The sequence below is a fragment of the Sciurus carolinensis genome, chromosome 3, assembly GCF_902686445.1.
Source record: "Sciurus carolinensis chromosome 3, mSciCar1.2, whole genome shotgun sequence".
Taxonomy (NCBI): Eukaryota; Metazoa; Chordata; class Mammalia; order Rodentia; family Sciuridae; genus Sciurus; species Sciurus carolinensis.
This window is the reverse complement of record NC_062215.1, coordinates 162412604-162435209: the sequence shown is the minus strand read 5'-3', so window position 1 is coordinate 162435209 and position 22606 is coordinate 162412604. Positions and strand designations below refer to the sequence as shown.

Sequence of the window (22606 nt, the reverse complement as noted above, 5' to 3'; positions counted from 1 at the left end):
TTATGACTTCACTTTTATCTGCTAGATATCCTGCTGGTGCCTCCCACTCTTTAAACCTAACAAGAAGTCAAAGGACAAGGGAATCCATCCTTACAAATCATATGTAGCAGAGAATCTCCTGGAACACGAAGTTGTGGTAAAGACAACGAATCTAGAGACCATCTTTCCTGCCTGTTGGTTCAGTGGTGTACTGACCCCAAAATGATCCTTAAGATTTCATTTTAAATTCAGTCAAAAATATGGTTCTAAGAAACTAGGCATTAGGTACTAGAATCTCTAAGCTCACTAAATTCAAGGTTGCAAGCCAGGAAAACAAAAATGACTCCAGTGGGTCAACTGGCCCAATCCTCAGTGGATTCAGTCCCATCTCCCATCTGATTTGACCCATCCATCCCGGCTATCTGGAAGACAGCACCACATACTGGCAGACCATATTACAGACATATTGTAGGACACTTATAAGGGATCCTCAGTAAACTTGCTCCAGCTAGTAGTATAACCAAATCTTCAGAGCAAGGTAAGTCTATTAAGCAAGCTGCCTCAGGATGGACCACAGTGAAATGATTTTCCATGAGTTTATTATCAGACTCTATAGAATGGGATATCACAATGATAAAAGCATTCTGCAGACATACTGCAGGTATGAAAGACAAATCCATACCTGTGACACAAGCTCATTGCCATGTTAGTGGGTGGGCAGTGTGGATTGAACCTTGGACCTTGCACATGCTAAGCAGGAACTATCCCACTGAGGTACCTCCTGGCTCAAAGTCTGTTGCCCTTTGCAATGATGAAAAACGTCCAATGTAATCACCTGACTAGATGGTACCCAAAGTGAATGGTATCATGGCAGCTCAGTCTTAGTGAGGGGACATCCATGTTCTTGATCTCAGACTCCATCTCTGCTACCATGATTGTTTTATTCAGGGTTTTTTGAATAAGCACCAAGATGATGGCTGGGGAAAATAGCTGACATCCTCAGAATGGTTATTTCACTAAGAGCAATGTTCATAATTCTATTTAGGTCCTTGAATTAGCTTGTTTTCCACTCTTGTTCTTTAAAATTCTGACCTGTTGGCCAACCCATTAGCCACTGCCTAAGAACTAATATAAAGCTATACCTCAAATCATCCTTTTGCAAAATAGAAACTACCTTTTAAGTTCTGTCACTGGGAGAACTTTGCTTTACCACTCTATGTCTACTTTCAACTGATGCCGGCAATGTATAGATTCATCAAAAAAAAGTATTCATAAGTTATTTAATTTTCTCACATGTAAAGGGGTATTATGTACCTGTCAAGTTGATGAACAAGATAATACTCTTGCTTAGATGACTCAGGATCAACAAACATTACCTCAGTGATTCCAAAAATCTGATAGTTTTATATTGCCGACATGATCATGTCTAAGTCCTAGCAAGGTTAACACAGATTTCAAACATAGTTCCAAATCCCCTAATATATACACAATTCTACCAGGCATTATACAGCAAACTGCAACATGGTTAGGCAGTTTGGCTAAATGTGTGCCCTTTAGGGGACCTTAAGTTAATTCTACTACCAATGCTGACTGGAAATTCTAGCCACTATCTGGAAACTCCTAGGACGACCTGGGTCAAACACTCTATTAAAGTCTAATTTGTTCCTCATGGTCCCACCACTTACTGAACCACGATACCAAATGTTTCATAGTACAAAATCAGTAAAGGCACCACTTGTTATAAAAACAAGATCAGATTTACTCATTACTTATGCAGACCAAGTGCAAGGAATTATGCTGGGTACTGGGTACACTACATAGAACTAAATTCTGTTGAAAGAATAACCCAAACAAAAAATTTAATCAGTTACTTCTATGGGTCTAGAAAAGGTTGACCCAATTAAGGAATACTGCTCTGAGGTGATGTTTGTGCCAGAGCAAGCTCTTGGGTACAGATGAAAGAAACATCTGTGAATAAGCTATTTGGGGGAAAAAAAAAAGTCACTAAGCAGCAAAAGGAAGATTTGGCAGAAAAGGGTCAATTCAAGAAATGTCACAAAGGTCTTTAAACTAACAGTAAAGGAAATTGGCTTTACATTCTTAAATTACTCTGGTTTTGAAGTACCTACCACAGACGATTACTTAGACATGGTTGAGAAAAGTCAACTGACAGGATTAAGTTGAATTGAACAAAGGTGCTGTTGGAAAGACAATCATAATCAGAGAACTAATCATAACTGGTAAATTCCTCCAAAGAACTTACATTTTTTGTTACTATGTGTATGAACTTGAATTCAATCCTATGAAGATTTGTGTACAAACTAAAAAAAAAGGATGGCAGACACATTCAAAATTTGTTGTGTAATTGTTTCACATGTTCTAAAGGCACTGTACAATGTGTAGTCAAATGAATCAGTAAAAGAGGCAATTTATATCCTTTGTTTTAGCATATTTTACCTTTAAAACAAATTTTGCACAATATGTCAATGTATTTGAGAAGTAGAATAGTTACTAAAAAAAAAAAAAAAAAAAAAAAAAAAAAAAAAAGGCTAAGCATATACCTAACCTGTAGGACTTAAGTTTCATACCATTATCATCTGACTACTGGGAAAAAAAGAAAAGAAAAAAAGAAAAAAACCCTGAATGACAACCTCAGCAAAATTCCCAATTCACATTAGAAGGGCTTCAATTTACAAATCTCTTGAATATTAATGAAATGCACATCAGAACATCCAATTAATACAAGTAACAACATCCACAATTTTGTTATATAAATTAACCCATTTATTATAGGCCAGGGATGTCTCAAACTCCTACTGGTCTTTCAATTCCTTCAGCCTTCTGATTGCAGACTTGACTGTAACAGCAGAAGTGGTACTGTTGAGAAAAATTCAGTTACCAACAAATTAAGCACATTAGTGTAGGAAATGGCAAGTAAAGCTGCCTCATTACTTTATAATCCTGAAGACTTTCTGAACTTCTGGGAAAAAGACTGCTATGCTTCAGTTAACCTAAAGATTTAACTAATATTAAGACTATTATTCAGAAATTAGGGGCTGACAAAACGACACTTCAGCCAAGTACACTACCACTAAGCCACATTACCTCCCAACTCCACCCTTTGAGACAGGACCTCAAGTTGCTGGGGCTGGCCTCAAACTTGCATCTTCCTGCCTCAGCCTCCCAAACAGCAGAGATTATACATGCCTTGCCATGCCCAGATAAAATTCCTTTTTTGGGGGTGGGACAGGGACCCAGGGATGGAACTCAGGGGCACAACACCACTGAGCCACATCCCAAACCCTATTTTGTATTTATTTAGAGACAGGGTCTCAATGAGTTGCTTAGTGCCTTACTTTCACTGGGCTGGCTCTGAATTTGCCAGCCTCCTGAGCCTCTGGGATTACAGGTACAAGCCACTACACCCAGCTTCAAGCAATTCTTGAAGACTTTTGGAAAGAGGTGTTAAAATGACTAAAGCTGCTGGGTGTGGTGGTACACACACCTGTAATCCCAGAGACTCAGAAGGTTGAGGCAAGAGGATTGCAATTTTGAGGCCAGCCTCAGCAATTTAGCAAGATCCTAAGCAACTTAGTGAACCTTGTCTCAAAATAAAAAAGGGATGGGGATGTGGTTCAGTGGTTAAGCACCCCTGGGCTCAATCCCTGATACCAGGCCCCGAACCCAAGAATAAAAATATCAAAAAAATGACCACAAAGATTTAGTACAATATTCAGGAAAAGTCACATAACTATTCCACGGTGGGTTTAAGAATGGTAATTCACTTTACTATCAGAGTACTCTTGGCACCATTTTACCTTCTGCCATCACAAGATCTTCTGAAACAAGATGTTTAAATATATATCCATATTTTCATTTCAACATCTTCCACTGTTTAAGTGTAAAACTAACTAAAAAAGTTAAAACCTCAAGACTCAGAATTTAGTCAACAACTCTACTTTTAGAGTCCTTCAAGGACAGCTTTAATTTCTGGAAATGGATACACTTAAAAGAGTCAAAACAAGCAATACCAGCATATTTTTTTTTTCCCAACAGTATTACTTGGCCCTGTAGGGTAAAAATGGTAAATCAAATAATACTGTTTATAACAACACAGGTATTGGGGGCTACATGACCTCTCATATAGTTTTAAACTATATATGCCATATATATGGTTCTCAGCACCATATTAAAGCTAAAAAAAAAAAAAAAAGGTATTGTGCCCAAAGCATCTTTACTCTCCTAGCCCATCAGGAGCCAAATCTGGAAAGGGGCCTATGTATAGTTCAAACTTTCAAATAACAAAGAAATGGACTCACTTGTAGGTCCAGGCACCACCAGCCACTGTTTTCATGCAGGAACCACAGTGCCAGATCCCCACAGCTCGTCTCTTCATCTTGGTCTGCAAAAGAATCAATTTTCACTACAAACCAAACAAAATTCTTTTTATCTTGCGAGCTTTCCGGAACTTAAATTACACAAGAAAACCAACTTATGCCCCTAGTAAAACACTTATCCTTCTCAGGGGTTGTATGGGCACATCAGTAAAAACAATCATTTCCCACAAAGCAGGTTTGGCTTAGGCTGCGGCTTTTTGCCAAATCACTTATCCTCTAGTCCCTTAGTGGTATTCTTTATGTAAAGAACATTTCACAAAACCTAAAGGTACCATCAATACTCTTATTTGACAAGGAACAATCGACTGCGCATCCCCAGTGCTCACCAGCACCGTTTATAAGTTCCCCTGGGGAGGAAGCAGGTCCCTCCCCAGACCTCCTTACTTTGCCACAGAAGGAGCAAGTGTACTTGGCGTGCTGGCTGATTTCAATTTTCTTCACCATTTTCCGGAGGGAGGCACCGTAGCGGGTCCCATATTTACCCACGATTCCGACCTTCTTGGTGCGTTTAGCCTGTTGGGATCGAGGAAATGGGAAGACCATTTAGAGTGGGGACCCAAGTCCCGGCGCCTTCACACACAGCCCCACCATCCCCCGCCCCTCCGCTGTGACCTAGTTTTCCAAACACTCAACCCGATGAAACCGGCGTCCCGGACGCGCCCAAAGCTCGGAGGGCCTGGTCAAGTCGGCCCTGCCCCGCAGCCTTGGCGCGTCCCAGAGTCGAGTCTCCAAAAAAGGAGAGGGCTTAAAGACTGAAGAGGGTACGGGGCAGGGCTGGCGGGCTGAGGCGGGCGCGGAGGAAGAAACCAAGAGGACAGATGCGGACGGATAAATATCTAGGCTTCAGAGGATCAGCACTTACCATGTCGGTGCGACGCAGGCCCGAGCGGGGAGAGGAAGAGACACCGTGCGCAGGCGCGATTTTAGGTGGGCAAGCGGAAGTGGCGTTAGAGGCCTCGCTAGGAACTGAGCTCGATGGTTTGGAGGTTCTCTGGAAGTTAATTCCACTTGGAGGCCTCCTTGTTCCTTTCCACCAGGCTTACCGCGTGCCACCTGCAGGAGCGACAAACGTCCAGCTGAACCACATTCACATTAACTCACATATCACCGGCTCGTTCTCTGCGCCAGGAGGTCAGGTTTTAAGTGATTCGCTTACTGGTACTTGAATTAGAGAAGTGGTGCTTAAATCTTAGGTTTATGACTCAACCTCATAGCTTTCCCCACCACCTTATACTTTCTAAAATCATCAGTTCTGTGCAAGATGCTGGCGTCCTGAGTAAAAGCCAAGGCTTTGTCTCAGACAAGTTGCAGTCCCACTGTGAGAATCCCCTTGTCCCATTAACGAGTTATGAAATTTCACTGATCAGAGCTCTGGGGCAAAGGAAGACGGTCTCTCCTGAGCCGAAGGCGAAAGGGCCTGAACTTTCCTGAGAAAAGTCGGTTACTGAGATAAAGAGAGAAAATGTCATGTAACGTTTAGGAACATAGACTCTGGAGTCAGACTGCAGCTTCAAGGCAGTGCTCTACTACTTACCAACCCTGACAAGTTTTTATTTTATTTTTCTGCATATTTGTTTCCTCAGCTATAAAATCTAGATAATTATAACACCTACTTTACGAAGTTGTTATGAAGAGTCAATGAATTAAATGCGTGAAATGTGTTTGCTGCAGTGTCTGAAACAATAAACACTATACAATTGTATCTACTACTATTATTACTCAGACAAAGAATCTAAGACTGGAGAAGTTAAGAACCTTGTCCAGTGTCATACAGCAATAAATGATGACGCTAGAACTGAATTCTAGATCTATCTGGTTTCAAAGTTAGTTCTCTTAATTGCTGGTGTGTATTAATCCAGCTTATGATATTTATTGTGCTGAAAAAGCAAAGTAGAAAATGTACTTGACTTGGAATCAGGTCCCCAGTTCAGGTCAGGCTCTGAAACTATCTTGAGGTAGAACTTTGGGTTAGCCACAGTCCCTGAATAGAGAATCTCACCACAACTTCCCAACAGCCAACATCTTTTATCCATTTGTTCTAATTAGTTATACATGACAGTAGAATGCATTTTGACACATCATACATAAATGGAGTATAACTTCTCATTCTTCTGATTGTACTTTATGTAGAATCACACTGGTTGTATAATCATATATGCACATAGGGTAATAATGTCTGATTCAATCTACTGTCCTTCTTATCTCCATACCCCCCCCCACCATTCCCTTCACTCCCCTCTATCTAATCCAAAGTACGTCTATTCTTTCCTAGCCTGCCTCCCTGCTCCGCCCCATATCTGCATGTATCAGAGAAAACATTCAGTCTTTGGTTTTTCGGGATTGGCTTATTTCAATTAGCATGACGTTCTCCAGCTCCATCCAACCAACATCTTTATTTACAATGAGAGAATGAACCAGACAACCTCCAAAGCCCCATCCATTTCCTATCTTTTATAGTTCCATGAAGAGCTTCCAGACTTTGAGTACTGTTGGAGCAATGACTAACCCTACAATTTGTGTTGTTACCACCATCTTACCCACCACCTCCCCGGCCTTTTTGATTGAACCAATCAAATTCCCTGGGATTGAACCCAGGGAAGCTGTACCACTGAGCTACATTTCCATCCCCCCCTTTTTTTTGAGACAGGGTCTTGCCAAGTTGCCGAAGCTGGCTTCAAACTTGAGAACCTCCTGCCTGAGTAGCTGGGATCACAGGCATAAACCACTCCAGTCAATCTGTATATTTTAGGCATCAAAAGCAATTCTACCTTTATCCTCTTCAGTCTATCACTCCAGTTCTGGCTATGTAAATCCAGTAAGGAAAAAAGCAAAAAGTGTACTGTTGATGGTAATGAGTAGTGGAAGTAGGTAAGTCAATTTTTGTGTGAATACACTTCTGCATTTTCTAATTATTTTTATGATGAGCACATAATTCTTTTTAAATCTGAAGAAACTACCATTTAAACATAACTCCACAACTGCATCAGCAACTAGTATACCTAACACCTGCGATAAAAACCAGAGGTCCTTGGAGAAATGGCTGATTCTAGAACTGCAGCAGGAAATATGCAGTATGAGCCTGGAATGTCTTGTAGTGCCAGAAAAGTAAGGAAATACTAAAAAGCCAGAAAACCCTTGCACTGATGGGAGTGTCAAAGAGGGGAGCCGACTGAAAGAGCTCCCAATGGTTGCCCAGGAGGCTGAGCCAGGAGAATTGTAGATTGGCCAAAACGTCTTAGAAGTGTCAGGATCATCAAAAACTAGGGAAGCAGGAGATGCTGTCAAAGGCTAGAGGAGCCTGAAGTGACATGATGACTAAATGTACCATGGTACCCTGGAACAGAAAATAAGACACTAGGTAAAACCCAAAATCTGAGTAAACCATGGGATTTAATTCATAATTATGTGTGGATATTGGCTCATTGATTGTAATGGATATACCATACCAAGATAAGACGTCAGTCAGAGGAACCTGGGTGAAAGGATACATTAAAACTGTCTCTTCTACCTCCTCAGTTTTTCTATACATCAAAATCCCCATGAAGACCTGGGTTGAATTTGTTGTCAATCTCTGCATCCTAGGGCCTTGCCGTGTCAGGAGTAATGAATATTATTGAATGGGGACTTGTTCCCTTGCAAGGTCTAATGGTCATAGATTTATTGGAGTTTTATGTTTAGGTTTTCTCTGCCTTGGATCCATTCACTTAAGTCAGAACTGAAACAGACTTTATTTTACCCAAACTGGAAACTGAGGCCCAGGGAGGTCAAATGACTTGCCTAAGGCCACATAGTCAATAAGTGACTTTGAAACCCATGTTTTTCCTACTGTACTGCAAGACTCATGTCTCCAATCTGTTTCCTCAACTGTACAAAATACCATAGCACTTCAGAGTCTTGGGAGGATAAAATAAGCTTCAGAATCTACCCAGCGGGCATTCTCCATGGTGGCTACTATTATTGTTGAAATGCTGCTGCTACCTGATTCCCAGGTCTCTGGATGCCTTTTAATCCTATCTTCTCTCTGCCATACGTGAGGGACTATAGCAAATCTGTTTTCTTTCTTCCTTAAAAATACACCTATTTCCTTTCTCCTTAATTTCTTTAGCTTGGGCACAAGACTACTGCAGTCACAGCAATGACCTCCTGAGGCCCACAAAGGGAGCTGAATGAGCTCAAGTCATCTCAATTCCACCTTCTACCTTAGGCACCTTCCCTACTTAGGGTGGGGATAATGGCAGGGGCCAAGGGGGCAAGTCCCCACTTGGTCTGAAAGGAAATGTACTGCTTTTTGAGGATGACATCTGGAAAGTGCTCTACCCCAATAAGCCTGCTCCAGAAACTGTACATTAAAACAAAACTGTATTAATATTGGTGCAAATAAATAGGATCGGAGCCTGGAGAGTGAAGAAACAAGTGCGTGCAATGGTCCTCCTGTTCCTTGGGTGCACGATGCTCATCTGACCTTGGTGGGTGGGCAAGTGCAGTGGCCTTGTGCTGAGTGGGGCAGCCCGGGTGGAGCAGAGGTAAGCTCAGATCATCATTTAGTAAATTTATTGCCACCTCCTGCATAGTCTCCTAACTCTGGCATGCAGGGTGTCTGAGAGAGAGCAAGAGAGGGGAGAGTGCATGAGGAAGAATGTAACGGCATCTGAAAATGAGACACTCCATAATAGGAGGAAATTGCTCATGTTCAGAGCAATTTTATCAAAACTGAACAATTCTCTTTAAATAGCAAGCTTGAGGATGTACAAATAGTACTCTCGTGAAATCAGTTTTAAATGACTTCAGAAAATTGTGCCTCTCATAAACTCTCAATTTGTCTTATCTACAGGCCAATAAATCTCCATCCCCATTAGCAGACCATCAAGTGTAGAGAATGTTTGTTATAATGTGTCCCCATAAAGTCTCAGTCAAAATCTCTGCTGAGTCACTTCTGCTCTTCAGGGACATTCAAAGTTTACTTTTTGCCTTGGAAAAATAAATAAGCTTAAAGTCGGCTCCAGAGGGACGTTCTTTTAACTGTTGAGTCAACCAGTTCTCCTGGGCCATGTGGAACACTGTTCTTGAAAGAAATGTGAGATGAAAGCATCATCCCAATTCATCTCATGCTGGAGATGCAAAGGTTTATTCCCAAGTCTCAGGTGCCCTCATCACAGAACTGCCAGGTGGCTGTGGACATGAGTGAGGCCCGCACAGCATTGTCGAGAGCCCTGTGGGCCAAAGGCCACAGGCAAGAGTTAGCACAGGAAGAGGAGGCAAGGCCTTCAAAGCCTATCCTGAATACTAAGAAGGAATCAGAGTGCCGAGAGTGGATTCAGGCCCACATATGCTTCCCTTTCTTCCATTTCCCCTCAAATTCACTTTAAAGTACTCCTAGTTGTGCCTGTCAGTGAGCACTTCACAGAGCATTTGCGCAGACAGTGCTTCCCTCAGGTAGAAGCAGTTGCTCAGTAAATCACAAATGTAAAATGTGCCAATGTGAAACAATGTCCAGATGTTATATGAAATGAGTCGCTTAAGTATGACAAGTTGGATACAATTTTTGTGAAAACATTCCATTCATATAGGTAGTAAATTACACACGGCTCCATCCTAAATTATTCACATTAGTCATCACCTCTAGGAAGTGAAGCCCCAAGGGTAGGAGGAGAATAGCACAGGATGTTCACTTTTTAACTTATATACATTTCTAGGTTAATTTTTACACCGGATACAGAATATGGAAAAGAAAGCATTGCAGAGTAGCAGGTGAAAGGAAGTATTTTCAATAAGTGGAGGTAAGATAATTGCATCTCCATTCAGGAAAAATTAACCTTGACCTTATCTTAGTCCATGTATGAAAACAAACTCCAAGTGGGTTGTAGATTTAAGAATTAAAGGCAAAACAATAAAGCTTCTAGAAGATATAATTTTTTATAACCTTGGGGTTAGGGTTGCATGGGTGTTTATTTATATTTGGTTAAGCTGTAAATTGTTTTATGAACTCTTTTGTATTTTATATTTCATCCCCCAGAAGGAGGGGTTAAAAAAAAAGAGTGCCTGGTACTCAATAAAATCCATTGAATGGGAGTAGAGAGGGAAAGATGTGGGCATAATGTTTCAAAATCAGATAACTGTTGGCTGCCATAACACCCCGAAGACTTTGACTCACAGGTGTCTCAATGCTTTCTGCTATGATTAGGAATCCATTTCCTTCACTGAGAACCCACAGGAAAAGACAAACTAAAAAATCACAGGTACATGAGACTCCTCCAATTAACCCCTTCCAAGACTCTTATATTGGTAATCCTGAATTTGGTGAGAAGTGAGAGGATGGAGTAAATATAAGGTTGAACTTCTTTCTATCCCCTTAAAGCATCAAGATTCCAACAAAGTCAAGCATGGTGGCACATGCCTGTAATCCCAGTGACTCTGGAAGTTGAGGCAGGAGGATCTCAAGTTAGAGGCTAGCCTCAGTTACTTAGTGGGGCCCTAAGCAACTTAGTAAGACTGTATCTCAAAATAAAAAAAAAAAAAAATTAAAGGGCTGAGATGCAGCTCAGAGGTAAATTACCCTTGGGTTCAATCCCTAGTACCAAAAAAAAAAAAAAAAAAAAAAAAAAAAAACCAAACCAAAAAACAAAAAACAGGAAAAAAAAAAAAAAAAAAAAACTCCAATGCACAAAAATACGTAGACAAAAACACCCCACTTAACATTTGACTCCCTCTATCATTCTCTAAACCTGAGGTATCCAACACAGGAGCCACCAGTCATACGTGGTTCTGGAGCATTTCCAACATGGTTAGTCCAGATAGAGATGCTGACACATATACACTGGATCTCAATTACTTAGTAGAAATCAAAAATTGTTATATTGCTCATTAAAAAAATTTTTAATTCCGTCAACTCAGGAGGCTGAGGCAGGAAGATTGCAAATTCAAGGCCAGCCTGGACAATTTGCAAGACCCTGTCTCAAAATAAAAAATAAAAAAGGCTGGGATGTAGTTCAGCGGTGCCGTACCCCTGGGTTCAACCCCCAGTACCTAAATAAATTAATTAATTAAATATTTTTTTAAGAGTGGGGGATATAATTCAGTAATAGAGCACTTGCCTAGTGAAGCCCTGGGTTCAATCAAAAAAAAAAATTATGTATGTTGAAATAATAGCATATTGAATATATTGGGTTAATTATATTATTAATTTTATCCTTTTTTTGCTTTTTAAATATTCTATTAGAAAAATTAAATCACATATGGGCTTGTATTATATTGCTATTGGATCATGTTGCTTTAAACCAGGGCTAGCAATGTGCAAAATTTAGCCCTCTGCCTGCTTCTGTAACACCAGTGAGCTTAGAATGTACTTCACATTTAAAATGGTTATTCAAAAAACAAAAAAAACAAATAATCTGGAGGCTGGGGTTGTGGGTCAGTGGTAGAGCACTTGCCTAGCATGTGTGAGGCACTGGGTTTGATTCTCAGTACCACATGTAAATAAATGAATAAAATAAAGGTCTATCAATATCTAAAAAAAATTTTTTTAAAAAGAATAATCTGTGACACGTGAAAATTACAGAAATTCAAATTTCAGTGTTCACAAGTGGAATTTTATTGGAAAAAAGAGGACTTTTAACTATTGGTTCTCCCTTTGAATAAGCTCTCCTATGGCACATATTTTTCTCTTGTTCAGCAAGTTATCACCAGTACCCAGGATAGTACCTGGCACATCTTAGGCATTCTATAAATATTTATAGTCATTCAACTTTTAAAATCTAGATGTTGGAATACATAGGCAGCATTACTTAAAAATGTGAATTACCACTGTTACAAGTTGTTGTCTCCTTTTCTAAGCCAGACGAGCTAAGATTAATTAAGCCCCAAAGCAATCCCCTACCTGCTTACACAGGAATGGAAATGCTGGTGTCCCATTGGCCTTGGAGAGACACAGGCACTGCTGATGACAAGAGAAACACAGGCTTTATAAACAAAATACCTTGTTTTATTTTTGTGAATTCCATGATTTCTAATGCTTTTTTGGGTCCCTCTTAAAAGGGAGAGGTGAAGCTGTCCCAGTTATCAAAAAATTCAAATTTCCTTTTCTTTGGTGGACTGGCAGTCAAGGTGCTTTCATCTGTGTCTCCTGAAGTACTTCCTGGGTCAAAGGTTTCTGCTGCCTCCAGGAGCTCTTTGTCACTTCCATCTTTCTCAAAGGACTTCTGGAATAGGTCATAGATAGTCTGCTGCTTTGGGTCCTTCATCAGAAAAAGAAAAGAAAAGGTAAGAGGAAGAACCCAGGCTTCCAGGCTGTAACACTGACCCTCTTCCTCTTGGCTGGTGAGAAAGCTCTAAGGTGAGAGATGGCATATTTGAGGCCATCAAGGAAATACATGGTAACCAGTATAGACCATCAACAAACTGTGTACCACTAATGTGCCTTCCTGCTTCCTGGCATCTTACTGTCTTTGTGTCTGGGTTAGAAATAAAAAAGAAATGGTTGTGACAGCAACAAAGAAGCCGCTCTTACACTATAATTGATGTTGGTATGTTTTCTCCCTTCTAACTTCCCACATTAGTCTTTCAGTAGTGAAATAGCTCCCAAGATCTCACTTCCTACAAAGCCTTTCTAAACAGAAGGGTTAGTTAAGCTGTAATTCAACACCCAAATCTGTGTGTTCAGCCATGGATTATACCTCATTTTCAGTGAATACCTGTCCCTGTTTCTGATGGCCTTACGGCTAAAAATGATCAAGATGCTCACCAACTGCATCTGTCCATCATTGGTAATGTACAGTGTTAAAACCAGGCCCAGGAGTGACACCACCACACACGAAGGGCTTGCCATCACTCCTGCTCACCTCTCCCAGGTCTAAATTTCCAACTCTGACCATCTCCCAATACAGAGGTACATTTCCAGCATCTCCACTGACATCCATAAACCATTTAAAATAAAAAAGATCTCTCGGCTTCGTCCTACGCCCCCAACCAGCTTCTCTCCCAATAAGCCTGCCTTTGAAAGTCTACCAAGATTCTCACTGTGCCTCTGCTTGAAACCACAGGGCACCCTGAGTCCTTAGCTCATACAAGTTTCTCTCCTGTTCTCTAAAGTCACTCTCTTGACTTAGACTACATCACTTGGTACTTGCAGAGTACCAAGTTAGCAAGAGCTCAACTGCACTTCTGACTGAGGCTTCTTCCCGTCTCCATCAGCCCCAGGTTCCTGCCAGCCTGACACCCCTTCAGGCTATCCTCCAACAAGATTTCCTTTGTCATGTCATTGTATCTTCCCTACCTTATGAAGTTTAAATTGCTTCCCTGGCTTTGCAGGTCTTTTGTAATTCTTTTTTAGCTTTTGGTGGCACTGGTAATTGAATCCAGGGGTGCTACACCCTCAGCTCTTTTTATTTTATACTTTGAGAGAGGGTCTCACTAAATTACCCACACTGGCCTCAAACCTGTGATCCTCCAGACTTAGCCTCTGGAGCTCTGGGATTACAGGCAAGCACCACCATGCCTGGCTCCTCACTCTTTCTTTACAGAATCCCTCCACTTTGATGAAGTGAAGTTCCTTGAAATCTGATTAGGGGAGCATATCATGTAAGAACTCTAGATTATTCCATTAACCTATGTCCACATCTCCTGGCCTTTTAGAATCCCAGTCTCTTGGAGCAGGGGGTGAGTGATATTAAAGACCATTAAGGCCAATCTCAACCCATTCCTCATGCTGTCCTGAAGGATGTACTCCTCAGTCTTTTTTTGAAGAAGTGCAGTGTCAAGGAAGTGCTGCCTTGTGAGGTGGCCCCTTCTAAGTAGAAATACTGTTGAAGCCCATTTGATTATGATGATGGCAACACCATGTGCTAACTTGGAGCATGCATAATTAATTGGAAGCAAGTTCAAGATCAGATTAACATTTCATTTCCTCTCTCAGAAGGAAGCGTATCTTACTGAGACATCCATAACCTCTTTTGCTTTTATCTCCCGAAAAGGAGGCAACATTTTCTTTTTCTACTTAAGAAAATTTGCATTTCTATCTTAAGAAAAATAAGTTTATGAAGTTATTAATAAAAATAAATGCTGATAAATCTCATTTGCATTATCTTGCTCTTGTACTTTAGATAGAAATTCTTACTTAATTCAGGGTAACTGATGGAAAGACAAGAATGAGAAAATGAGTTCAAATGAGAATCCTTCATAACTAAGGCTCTTTCTTTTCCTAGGACAGATAATCACCTAGGTTCTGTTTGTATATTCACCACTCCAATGAATTCAAGTTCATTCAAGAGCTTAATAAGGTCGTCTGGGGTTGTAGCTCAGTGGTACAGTGCTTGCCTAGCACATGTGAGGTACTGGGTTGGACCCTCAGCACCACATGAAAGTACAAATAAAATAAAGGTATTCTGTCCATCTACAACTAAAAATATCTTTAAAAAATAAGGTTGTCTTAAAATTGGCTTTACTGCTATTGCCTAAAAGAATTATTCACAGTTGACAAATTAAGTATGAGCCTTATTTATTCCAATAATTAAGTAATTATTTGCTAAGTAAATATAAATGAATAATCAAATTCTCAGACTCTTAGTCTTAGAGTCACCTATAAGATTTTGTTTCTTTAATTCAACTTTTTGTTTGTTTGTTTGGTGGTGATGCTGGGGACTGATCCCAGAACTCCTTACCACTGAACTGTATCCCCATCCCTTTTCATTTCTCATCTTGAGACAGGTCTCACCAAGTTGCCCAGGCTGGTCTCACACTGTGCTCTTCCTGAGTCTGTCTCCTAAGTGGCTGGGATTACAGGTGTGCACCACTATGCTTGGCTTAAACTCAAATGATGCTCAGCAACTGTCCTGGAGGAAGGCACCTTCCTGTGAGCAACACTGTAAGTCCACCTTCCTGCATGAGGTTCACCCAAACTTTCCTGTTATTCACCCACGAGCCCCACTCCAGCAGGCAGCAGCTCCTGAGTTTATACCTTCTTTATCAGCCACCTGAGCTGCTGAAGGCAAATCAGAATTGGGGACTTTCTGAATCTCTTGTTCCATGGTGTTTCTCTGAAATGGAGGAGCAGGAGGCAAGGGCAGTAACCAGGCTGGAGTGTGCAGTCAGGGCAGGCATGGTGGGCCCAAGGCTGTCCTCTCCAAAGGCCAACGAGCCCCCTCTTGGTACCTCTGACCAAGCACACCGGGCTATGGAAGGATGTTCACTGGCTTCTTTACACTCTGCTGTGAGGGGCTGATGTCACAGAAGGAATGCTGGGCTGAGATGGGCAGACTTGTATCTGGGGCTGGTTTCACATGCCCTGTGACTTTGTGCAAGTCCTGTTCTCTACCATGTCTCAGTTTACCCATCAATAAAATGGGGAGACACTGAGAATAAAATGAAATGACAGAGGGGAAAATGTTCTTCCAAGCGGTACTCTATTTTAAACACTCCCTACTCTATGCTGGGGAAAATTGGGCAGTAGCCCTGCTGCGTGGTATGGGTTGATAATGCATCTTCTGCAATACTTGGACGGTTCCCTGGGGAGTGTTCCATTAGTTTCTAGTGGCCTGATGGAAGAGTCATTGTGGCAGCCTTGGTTTTTAAGAAGCCAAGGGTGTGTGAGAAGCAGGAATGCACACGTGGACCACAGGCCCATCCATTTCAGCGCTGGGCTGGGAGAGGTCCCCAGGAGTGATTCATATCTTCCCATTTGGGACCCAAGGACCTGGCAGACAGTAATGCCTCCCTCTGCTCCAGAGACAAGGAGCCATGCCGGCGTTACCTTGTAGATGTAATCAGTGGCTTCTGTCATTTCTGAGAAATTGGTTTCAGAAAGCCCAGCTTCTCCCAGAACTTTAATCTTCTCTTGAATCAGGGGCCTGTGGGGCAGAAACAAGCTACAGTGAACACAACCTGCTCAGAGCAGCAGCAGATGAGGCTGCCCTCCCCGTTCTTGTGGGACTGCCTCGTGTTAACTGTTTTTCGTCTTTGCATCTCTCAAGGCACAAGCTTCCCTCTTGAACTATTTGCCTCCTCTCAATTGTAAAACACTTCCAATTTGGGGATCATAATATCAGGGTCAAATTTTTTTCTAATGGAAGATGTGTAGGAAGTACATGTTGTCTAGTTACAACAAAAATTTGAACCTGGTTATATTATGAGCTGCCCAATTAACAAATCCACTGAAGAAACAGAGGTGAGCAGGAGTGGCCCCCACACACTGCAAAACCTGAGAACTAGTTCTAAGGCTGGAACTGGGAAGTGGAAACTAATGAGATAATCAAGAAACTTAACACCAGGAAGGGAGAAACAGGACTGGGAAAGAGCATGGTGGGAATTTTTGCTCAGGTAGTACAGACAAACCCCTATGGTTGAAAATGTGGCCCCAGATTCACTAATGAAGCTCTACATGATCCAGGCTGAGCCCTTTCTGTGTCCAGCAGCAGTACTGTAAGATGCGGCCTATCATATCACATATGAAAGAGAAGAGGAGGTTGACCCTGTCGTAACAATCCCTTCCGGCTGCGAACAGAACATTTTATAAGCCAAATCCCATCTGTTTCATCATAATCAATTCCTAATCAGTTCCTTTCTGGGTCTCAGGCCAGTGATGAAGGAGTCAGCTCCCTTTATTACTGCAAGATTCCCTCCAACGCCCTGCAAGTCCCAGGGAATGCTAGTGATGGAGGCCAAACGTGGTTGTGAAAGTGGGAGGCGTTGCTAATCTTTGTGGATTCCCAAAGCCCTCAGCAAGAACAGAAGCACTTAAAGAGCAAAAAAACACATCCTGTGTCCAACCTTGCTCAGCTCCAAATCCAGGCCACCCAACCGGCATACCAGAGGTAGTCATCTGCTGTGCCTTTGGCCACCAGGTAGTGAATGCCCACGGAGCTGGTCTGCCCAATGCGGTGCACCCGGTCCTCAGCCTGGATTAGCACCTGCATGCACGGGGATCAAGGCAGGTAGGTGAAGGCCTGACACAGTCCAGTCTACCACACAGGTGGCCTCCTGTTCCCGAGCCCCACCTCACCCCTTCCTCCTCAAGGCATTTCGCCATCTCTTAGAACTGCAGACAACCTGCCCTCTAACAAGAGAACCAAACAACCTTGGTGGAACCTAGAACCTGCAGCGGGAACCTGGGAGCGGCTTTCTGGTGTTGGGCACTGCACTAGGTGCTGTGAGTGGAGAGGGCGGAGGCTCTGCTGATAGGCTGTGTGCAGGGGCAAATGACAGAAGCCTGGCACATTTCCACTTCTTGTCTCTGGGAAATGAAAAGTCAGGTTCTAAACAGCTAGAAGCAGGGGCTGGGGATGTGGCTCAGTGGTAAGAGTGCTTGCTTACTACGTGTGAGACCTGGGTTCAGTTCCTAGCAACAAACCAAAAAAGAAAAAAAGAAAAGAAAAAAGGAAAAACAATAGCTAGAAACATCACATCCATACATGAGTAGAGTGTGGTGTGGTGTTCTCATATAACAGGAAGCCCCATAATAAATAACTAAAATCAAGAGCACTGTTTACTGTTTTTGGTATGAATGGCTTCAATCTAGAAGTCCATTAAGTTGCTGATGCGGCCAGTGAAACCACACCACATCAGAGAGGAAATCACTTTTTTCTGAAGCTTAGGAGGAAATTCTGAGTTCAAACAAATGACATATCTGCTGCTAGAGCCACCCCTTGATTAGGTGTGGCCAGGGATACACGGTGGTGTTCAGGGAGCACCAGGGCATCATCGGGAGTTCCTCTTGGCTATAGCAGCTCACAGTGACAGTTAATAAAAGGAGCCTAGGTGGAAGACTAGAGGCCCGGGCTGCTCCTGGCGCCACACATGCCCCTTGACGTACAGCTGTGCAGTCCTGGCTTGCTACTGGGCTCTCTGTCCACTCTGATTTGTCCACTGATAAGATGAAGTCAACAATCTGACAGGTTGCTGTGAAGACCTAAAAACTAGCCAACAGATGTGTTGTGTTTAAAAGGAGTGAGAACTGACCTGTGAGAGCATAAACACCGTTAGGAGGACAAGTGGAAACAGAAGGAAAGCAAGTGGCACTGGGGAAGGTGCGCAGAAACCAGGTCTTCCCGACCGGTGCTGGCTCCCTGGCTGCCCCGCCAGCGTGCCCACGGGAGGTCCGGGCTACTGTTCCTCACCCCTGGGTTCCAAAACAGCTCGGCGAACACCACCAGGTCAGCAGAGGAGAAGGTAAGGCCCATGTTGGCAGCAGTGATGGACAGTACTGCCACTGCGTGCCTCTCAGACAGCTGGAACTGCCGGCACAGGTCCTCTCGGTCCGCCGAGGAAGTGGAGCCATCGATGCGGATGTGTGGCACGTGCTGTGAGGACAAGGGGGAGACTGAGGTAGGCTGCTACAGTGCCCAGTGGTTGCTGAGTCAGCCACACCTGACCAGGGCCCCACGGGCCACACTACGCTGATGTTCAGCCCTCTGCTCTCAGGGCTTTGCTGCTTTTAAAATGAAAATCTATATATTCATACGCCATGATAAGAGAGAATACAGAGATCCTCTGTGCCCAGCTTCCTGCCGTGGTATCACTTTGTGAAACTGTGGTACATACCACAACCAGGGATCTGACTTTGATGCAGTCCGCTGGGCTTCAGATCCCCCCTGTGCGTGTGTGTGTGTGCGCGCGTGTGCGCGCGCGTGCGCACACGTGCGTTTGTGTTCTACAGTTTTGCCACTCCAGTAGGTTTTCACGTATTCACCTCCACAGTCAAGATGCAGAATGGTTCCAACATCATAAGGATCCTTTTGTGGCTCTTTGAGAATCATACTCACCTCTCTTCTCCCCACCCTCCACTTCTGACAGGCACTAATCTGTCCTGCATTTCTACAATGTTTCATTTCGTGACTGTTGAAGAAACGCAACCAGAATGTGTTACTTTGGGGGACTTTGCTGACTCAACATCATTCTGTGGAGATTCATCCATGCTGCTGCCCACATTGGCAGTCTGCAGAAAAGTACTGCAAGGTACCTACGTACCGTAGTTCAAAATCTCATCTGCTGAAGGACATCTGGGCAGGTCCAATTTGGAGCTACTAGAGACAAAACAGCTAAAAACATCTGCATACAGGTTTCTGTGCAATCATAAGTTTTCATTTTTCTATGTAAATATCCAGGGATCAACTGCTGGATTGTTTGGTAACTGCTTGTTTAGTTTAGCATTTCTTTTAAGGAACATTTATTTGTTTCAAATGATAAACACTGTAAGGAAACAGGTATTACTAATCTTTCAAAGCTGTTCTTTTCTGTTCTCTTTTCTCAATGTGTACTACCATACTATTTTTTCCCAACAAATATACTGTAAATGAAGTAAACTACTTAAAAGTTTCCTAAATTCTTATTTTTAATGGCTATATTTCATTATGCAACAATGGCATGATTAAGCCATTCTTCTATTTCTAAAAATACAGTGGGTTTCTAATTTTCCCCAAAAAATGAGTGGTTGGCAGATGGCCATCAACAGGTGAATGAGTTAAAACAAAAACAAAACAAAACAAAACAGAACCCCCTGTGGGATAGCTACACAATGGATTCAGCACTAAACAGGGAAAAACAAGGATAATCCCGAAATAAGCTGAGAAAAAGAAACCAGGCCAAAAAAGAGTACATATTCAATAATTGCACATTTGTATAAAACTCTAAGAAATACAACCTAATTCAGAGTCTTATACTTTTCTAGTCATATACTTTCTACTGAGTCAGCATTATTTTTACATGTAATTGTCATTATTTGTCTGTCATATAGATCTCCCTTTCTTATTTCCCTATATTAACTTTTTTTTTCCAAACTGCCCTACCAAAATATGCCAAATACACAAAATAACTGTTAACACTGCTGTGTGTGACAGAATGAATTTGTACATCTGGATAACTTCAGTCAGTTTTTCCTTTGTAACTTTATCCCCATCCCATGATTAGTTACATGTTCATCTATAACTTCTTCTATACTTAGGGTTTTTCGGATCCTTGATTCATCTGGAATTTAATATGGTAAATCCTGAGGTGAGTTTCATTTAAGTCCTCTTCCCTCCTCAACTACCTAGCCAAATACACAAACTTTATGTATTGAGTAAATTAAATCTGATTTGTGATGATTCCTTGATTATTATCTTTGCTTTCCATTTATATAATTCTCCATACTATTCCACCCACATGGCCACCAGTTCCTGGACCTGCATGATTCAGTTTTAAGTGCTGGTGCTAAAAACCATTAAGAGACTGTATATATCTGGAGGGACAAATCTAACACTGTTCTTTTCAAAGCTTCCTCAGATATCTCTCCTGATTGTTTTTTGCGATGTACTTCAGTCTTGTAGTATGATGCCCTCTTTAAACAAATCCAGTTGGAGTTTTATTAGAACTAAACTAAACTGATAAAATTAATTTGGGAAGGACTGGCATTTTTATACTTTTTAGGCTTTTCAAAGAGGAGCCTGGCACAAGTCTTTCCAAGTCTTCATTAATTTCTGTAATTTTGGGGTGAGATTAATAGGCACTTTCTATTTTCTGTTGCTGTGAACTTACCTTCCCCATTACATTTACTAACCAGATACAGCTGGTTTATTTAAAAAAATAATTTATTTTATTATATTTATTTGGAATCCAAGAAGCCTACAAAACTCTTATGCCTTCTAAGTGTTCTAATGAATTGTCTTGGGTTTCTTGAGGACACCCAAGGCTCTAGTTTTAACCCAAGGGTTATAGCTTTTAATCTTACTGGCCTGCTTCTTGCATCATTTCATATGCAAAAATCAAACCCGAGTGCATTAAAGATCCACCTCTACAACTTTCAGACAAAAAAAATAAAAGAATATCTTCATAGCCTCACATGGGGAAAGATTACATAAATCAGTCACAAAAAGCACAAGTCACAAAGAAAAAATGAGTAAAATAAAATATAATTAAAACCTAAAGTAAAATTTTAAAACTTTGGTTAAATAGAAACTTAAATGAAATGAAAAAATAAGAAAGAACTTACAAATGATTAATATCCAGAATTTATACAGAAATTTTCTAAATCAACAAAAAGACAAAACAGTCCAACAGAAAAACAGGCAAAGGGTACCAAGAAGAATACTCAGAGAAGAAAGACCAGATGACTAATAACATAAAGGACACATATTTCACTGGTAGTCAGAGAAATGCAAATTAAAGCAAGAATGCAATAAGATTTTATTTCACTGGATTGGTAAGAGTAGAAGTTTGATAATATCAAGTGCTGATGTACATGCAGAACAGCAAGTATTCTTACACCTGATGGTGGGATTATAAATGTGAGTAATGACAGGGTATGGTGGCACTCACCTGTAATCCCAGCAACTCGGGGGGCTGAGGCAAGCTCAAGGCCAGTCTCAGAAATTTAGGGAGACCTTAAACAACTTAGCAAGACACTGTCTCAAAATAAAAAAAAATAAAATGGGCTGGGGATGTAGCCCCTCTGAGTAACCACCTTAGAGAACAATTTGATGATATCTAGTAAAACTGAACATAAGCCTATCCAATGGCCATGCAAGATCATGCCTGGTCATACAGATGGCAACAGAAATACACAGATACACACACACACACACACACACACACACACACACACACAAATACTCACACAATAGCAAAAACCATAAATAAAATTGCCATGTCCCTCAGCAGGAGGACAGGTAAACTGCTGTGCAGTCATCCAAAGAGATACTACTCAGCAGCTGAAGTGCAGGAACCCCACGTCACAGAGTGGGGAGAAATCTCAAGAACGATGTCAGGCAAAAGAGCAAACTGCAAACTGCAGGACACCTACACTATGCTACCATTCATGCCCATTTAAAAACATCTACAAAAGGAGACTATACATTCTCTGAGGATACAAACTTTCAGAGTAAAGTTTGCCAATATGGAGAGGAAGAATCCACACTAATTTCACAATAGTGAAATCATCTCTGGGTAAGAAGGAAGGGGATGTTTTACTTTATTTTTTGTGGTACTGGGGAGCGAACCTGGGGGCACTCTACTACTCAGCTACATCCCCAGCCCTTTTTATTTTTTTAAAATTTTGAGACAGGGTCTCACTGTATTGCCAAGGCTGACCTCAAAATTGCAAATCTCTTTCTTCAGTTCCACCAGTCTCTGGGATTCAGGCATGTGCTACCACACCTGGCTGGACCTAAATATTTTAGTTAGAAAATAACCTTGACAGGAGGATTGCAAGTTTGAGGTCAGCATGGGCAACTTAGTGAGACCCTGTCTCAGAGTAAAAAATTTAAAAAATC

The 22606-nt window shown here is 41.6% G+C and overlaps 2 protein-coding genes across 5 annotated transcripts in view; both read right to left on the bottom strand.

Annotated features, from left to right (window-relative positions):
* Window positions 1-2745: 2745 nt before the first annotated feature.
* On the bottom strand, window positions 2746-5380 carry Rpl37a (ribosomal protein L37a). Its single transcript, XM_047544659.1, has 4 exons — window positions 5239-5380; window positions 4761-4889; window positions 4299-4381; window positions 2746-2856 (listed from the first exon to the last, which is right to left on the bottom strand). The coding sequence occupies exons 1-4, from the start codon at window positions 5239-5241 to the stop codon at window positions 2793-2795; spliced, it is 279 nt and encodes a 92-aa protein (XP_047400615.1). The 5' UTR covers window positions 5242-5380; the 3' UTR covers window positions 2746-2792.
* The window catches only part of Smarcal1 (SWI/SNF related, matrix associated, actin dependent regulator of chromatin, subfamily a like 1), a 66939-nt gene continuing 49634 nt past the window's right edge, over window positions 5302-22606 (bottom strand). For 2 of the 4 annotated variants that reach the window (XM_047544655.1, XM_047544656.1), the window contains exons 15-18: window positions 18479-18661; window positions 17172-17272; window positions 16117-16213; window positions 12016-12607 (exon numbers count right to left, since the gene is read on the bottom strand). In XM_047544655.1, the coding sequence (XP_047400611.1) occupies window positions 12401-12607; window positions 16117-16213; window positions 17172-17272; window positions 18479-18661 (588 nt within the window). In that variant the 3' untranslated portion in view covers window positions 12016-12400. Of the gene's footprint in view, window positions 5430-12014; window positions 12608-16116; window positions 16214-17171; window positions 17273-18478; window positions 18662-22606 lie in introns of those variants that run through there. The other 2 variants (XR_007107699.1, XM_047544658.1) reach the window with 2 other exon arrangements.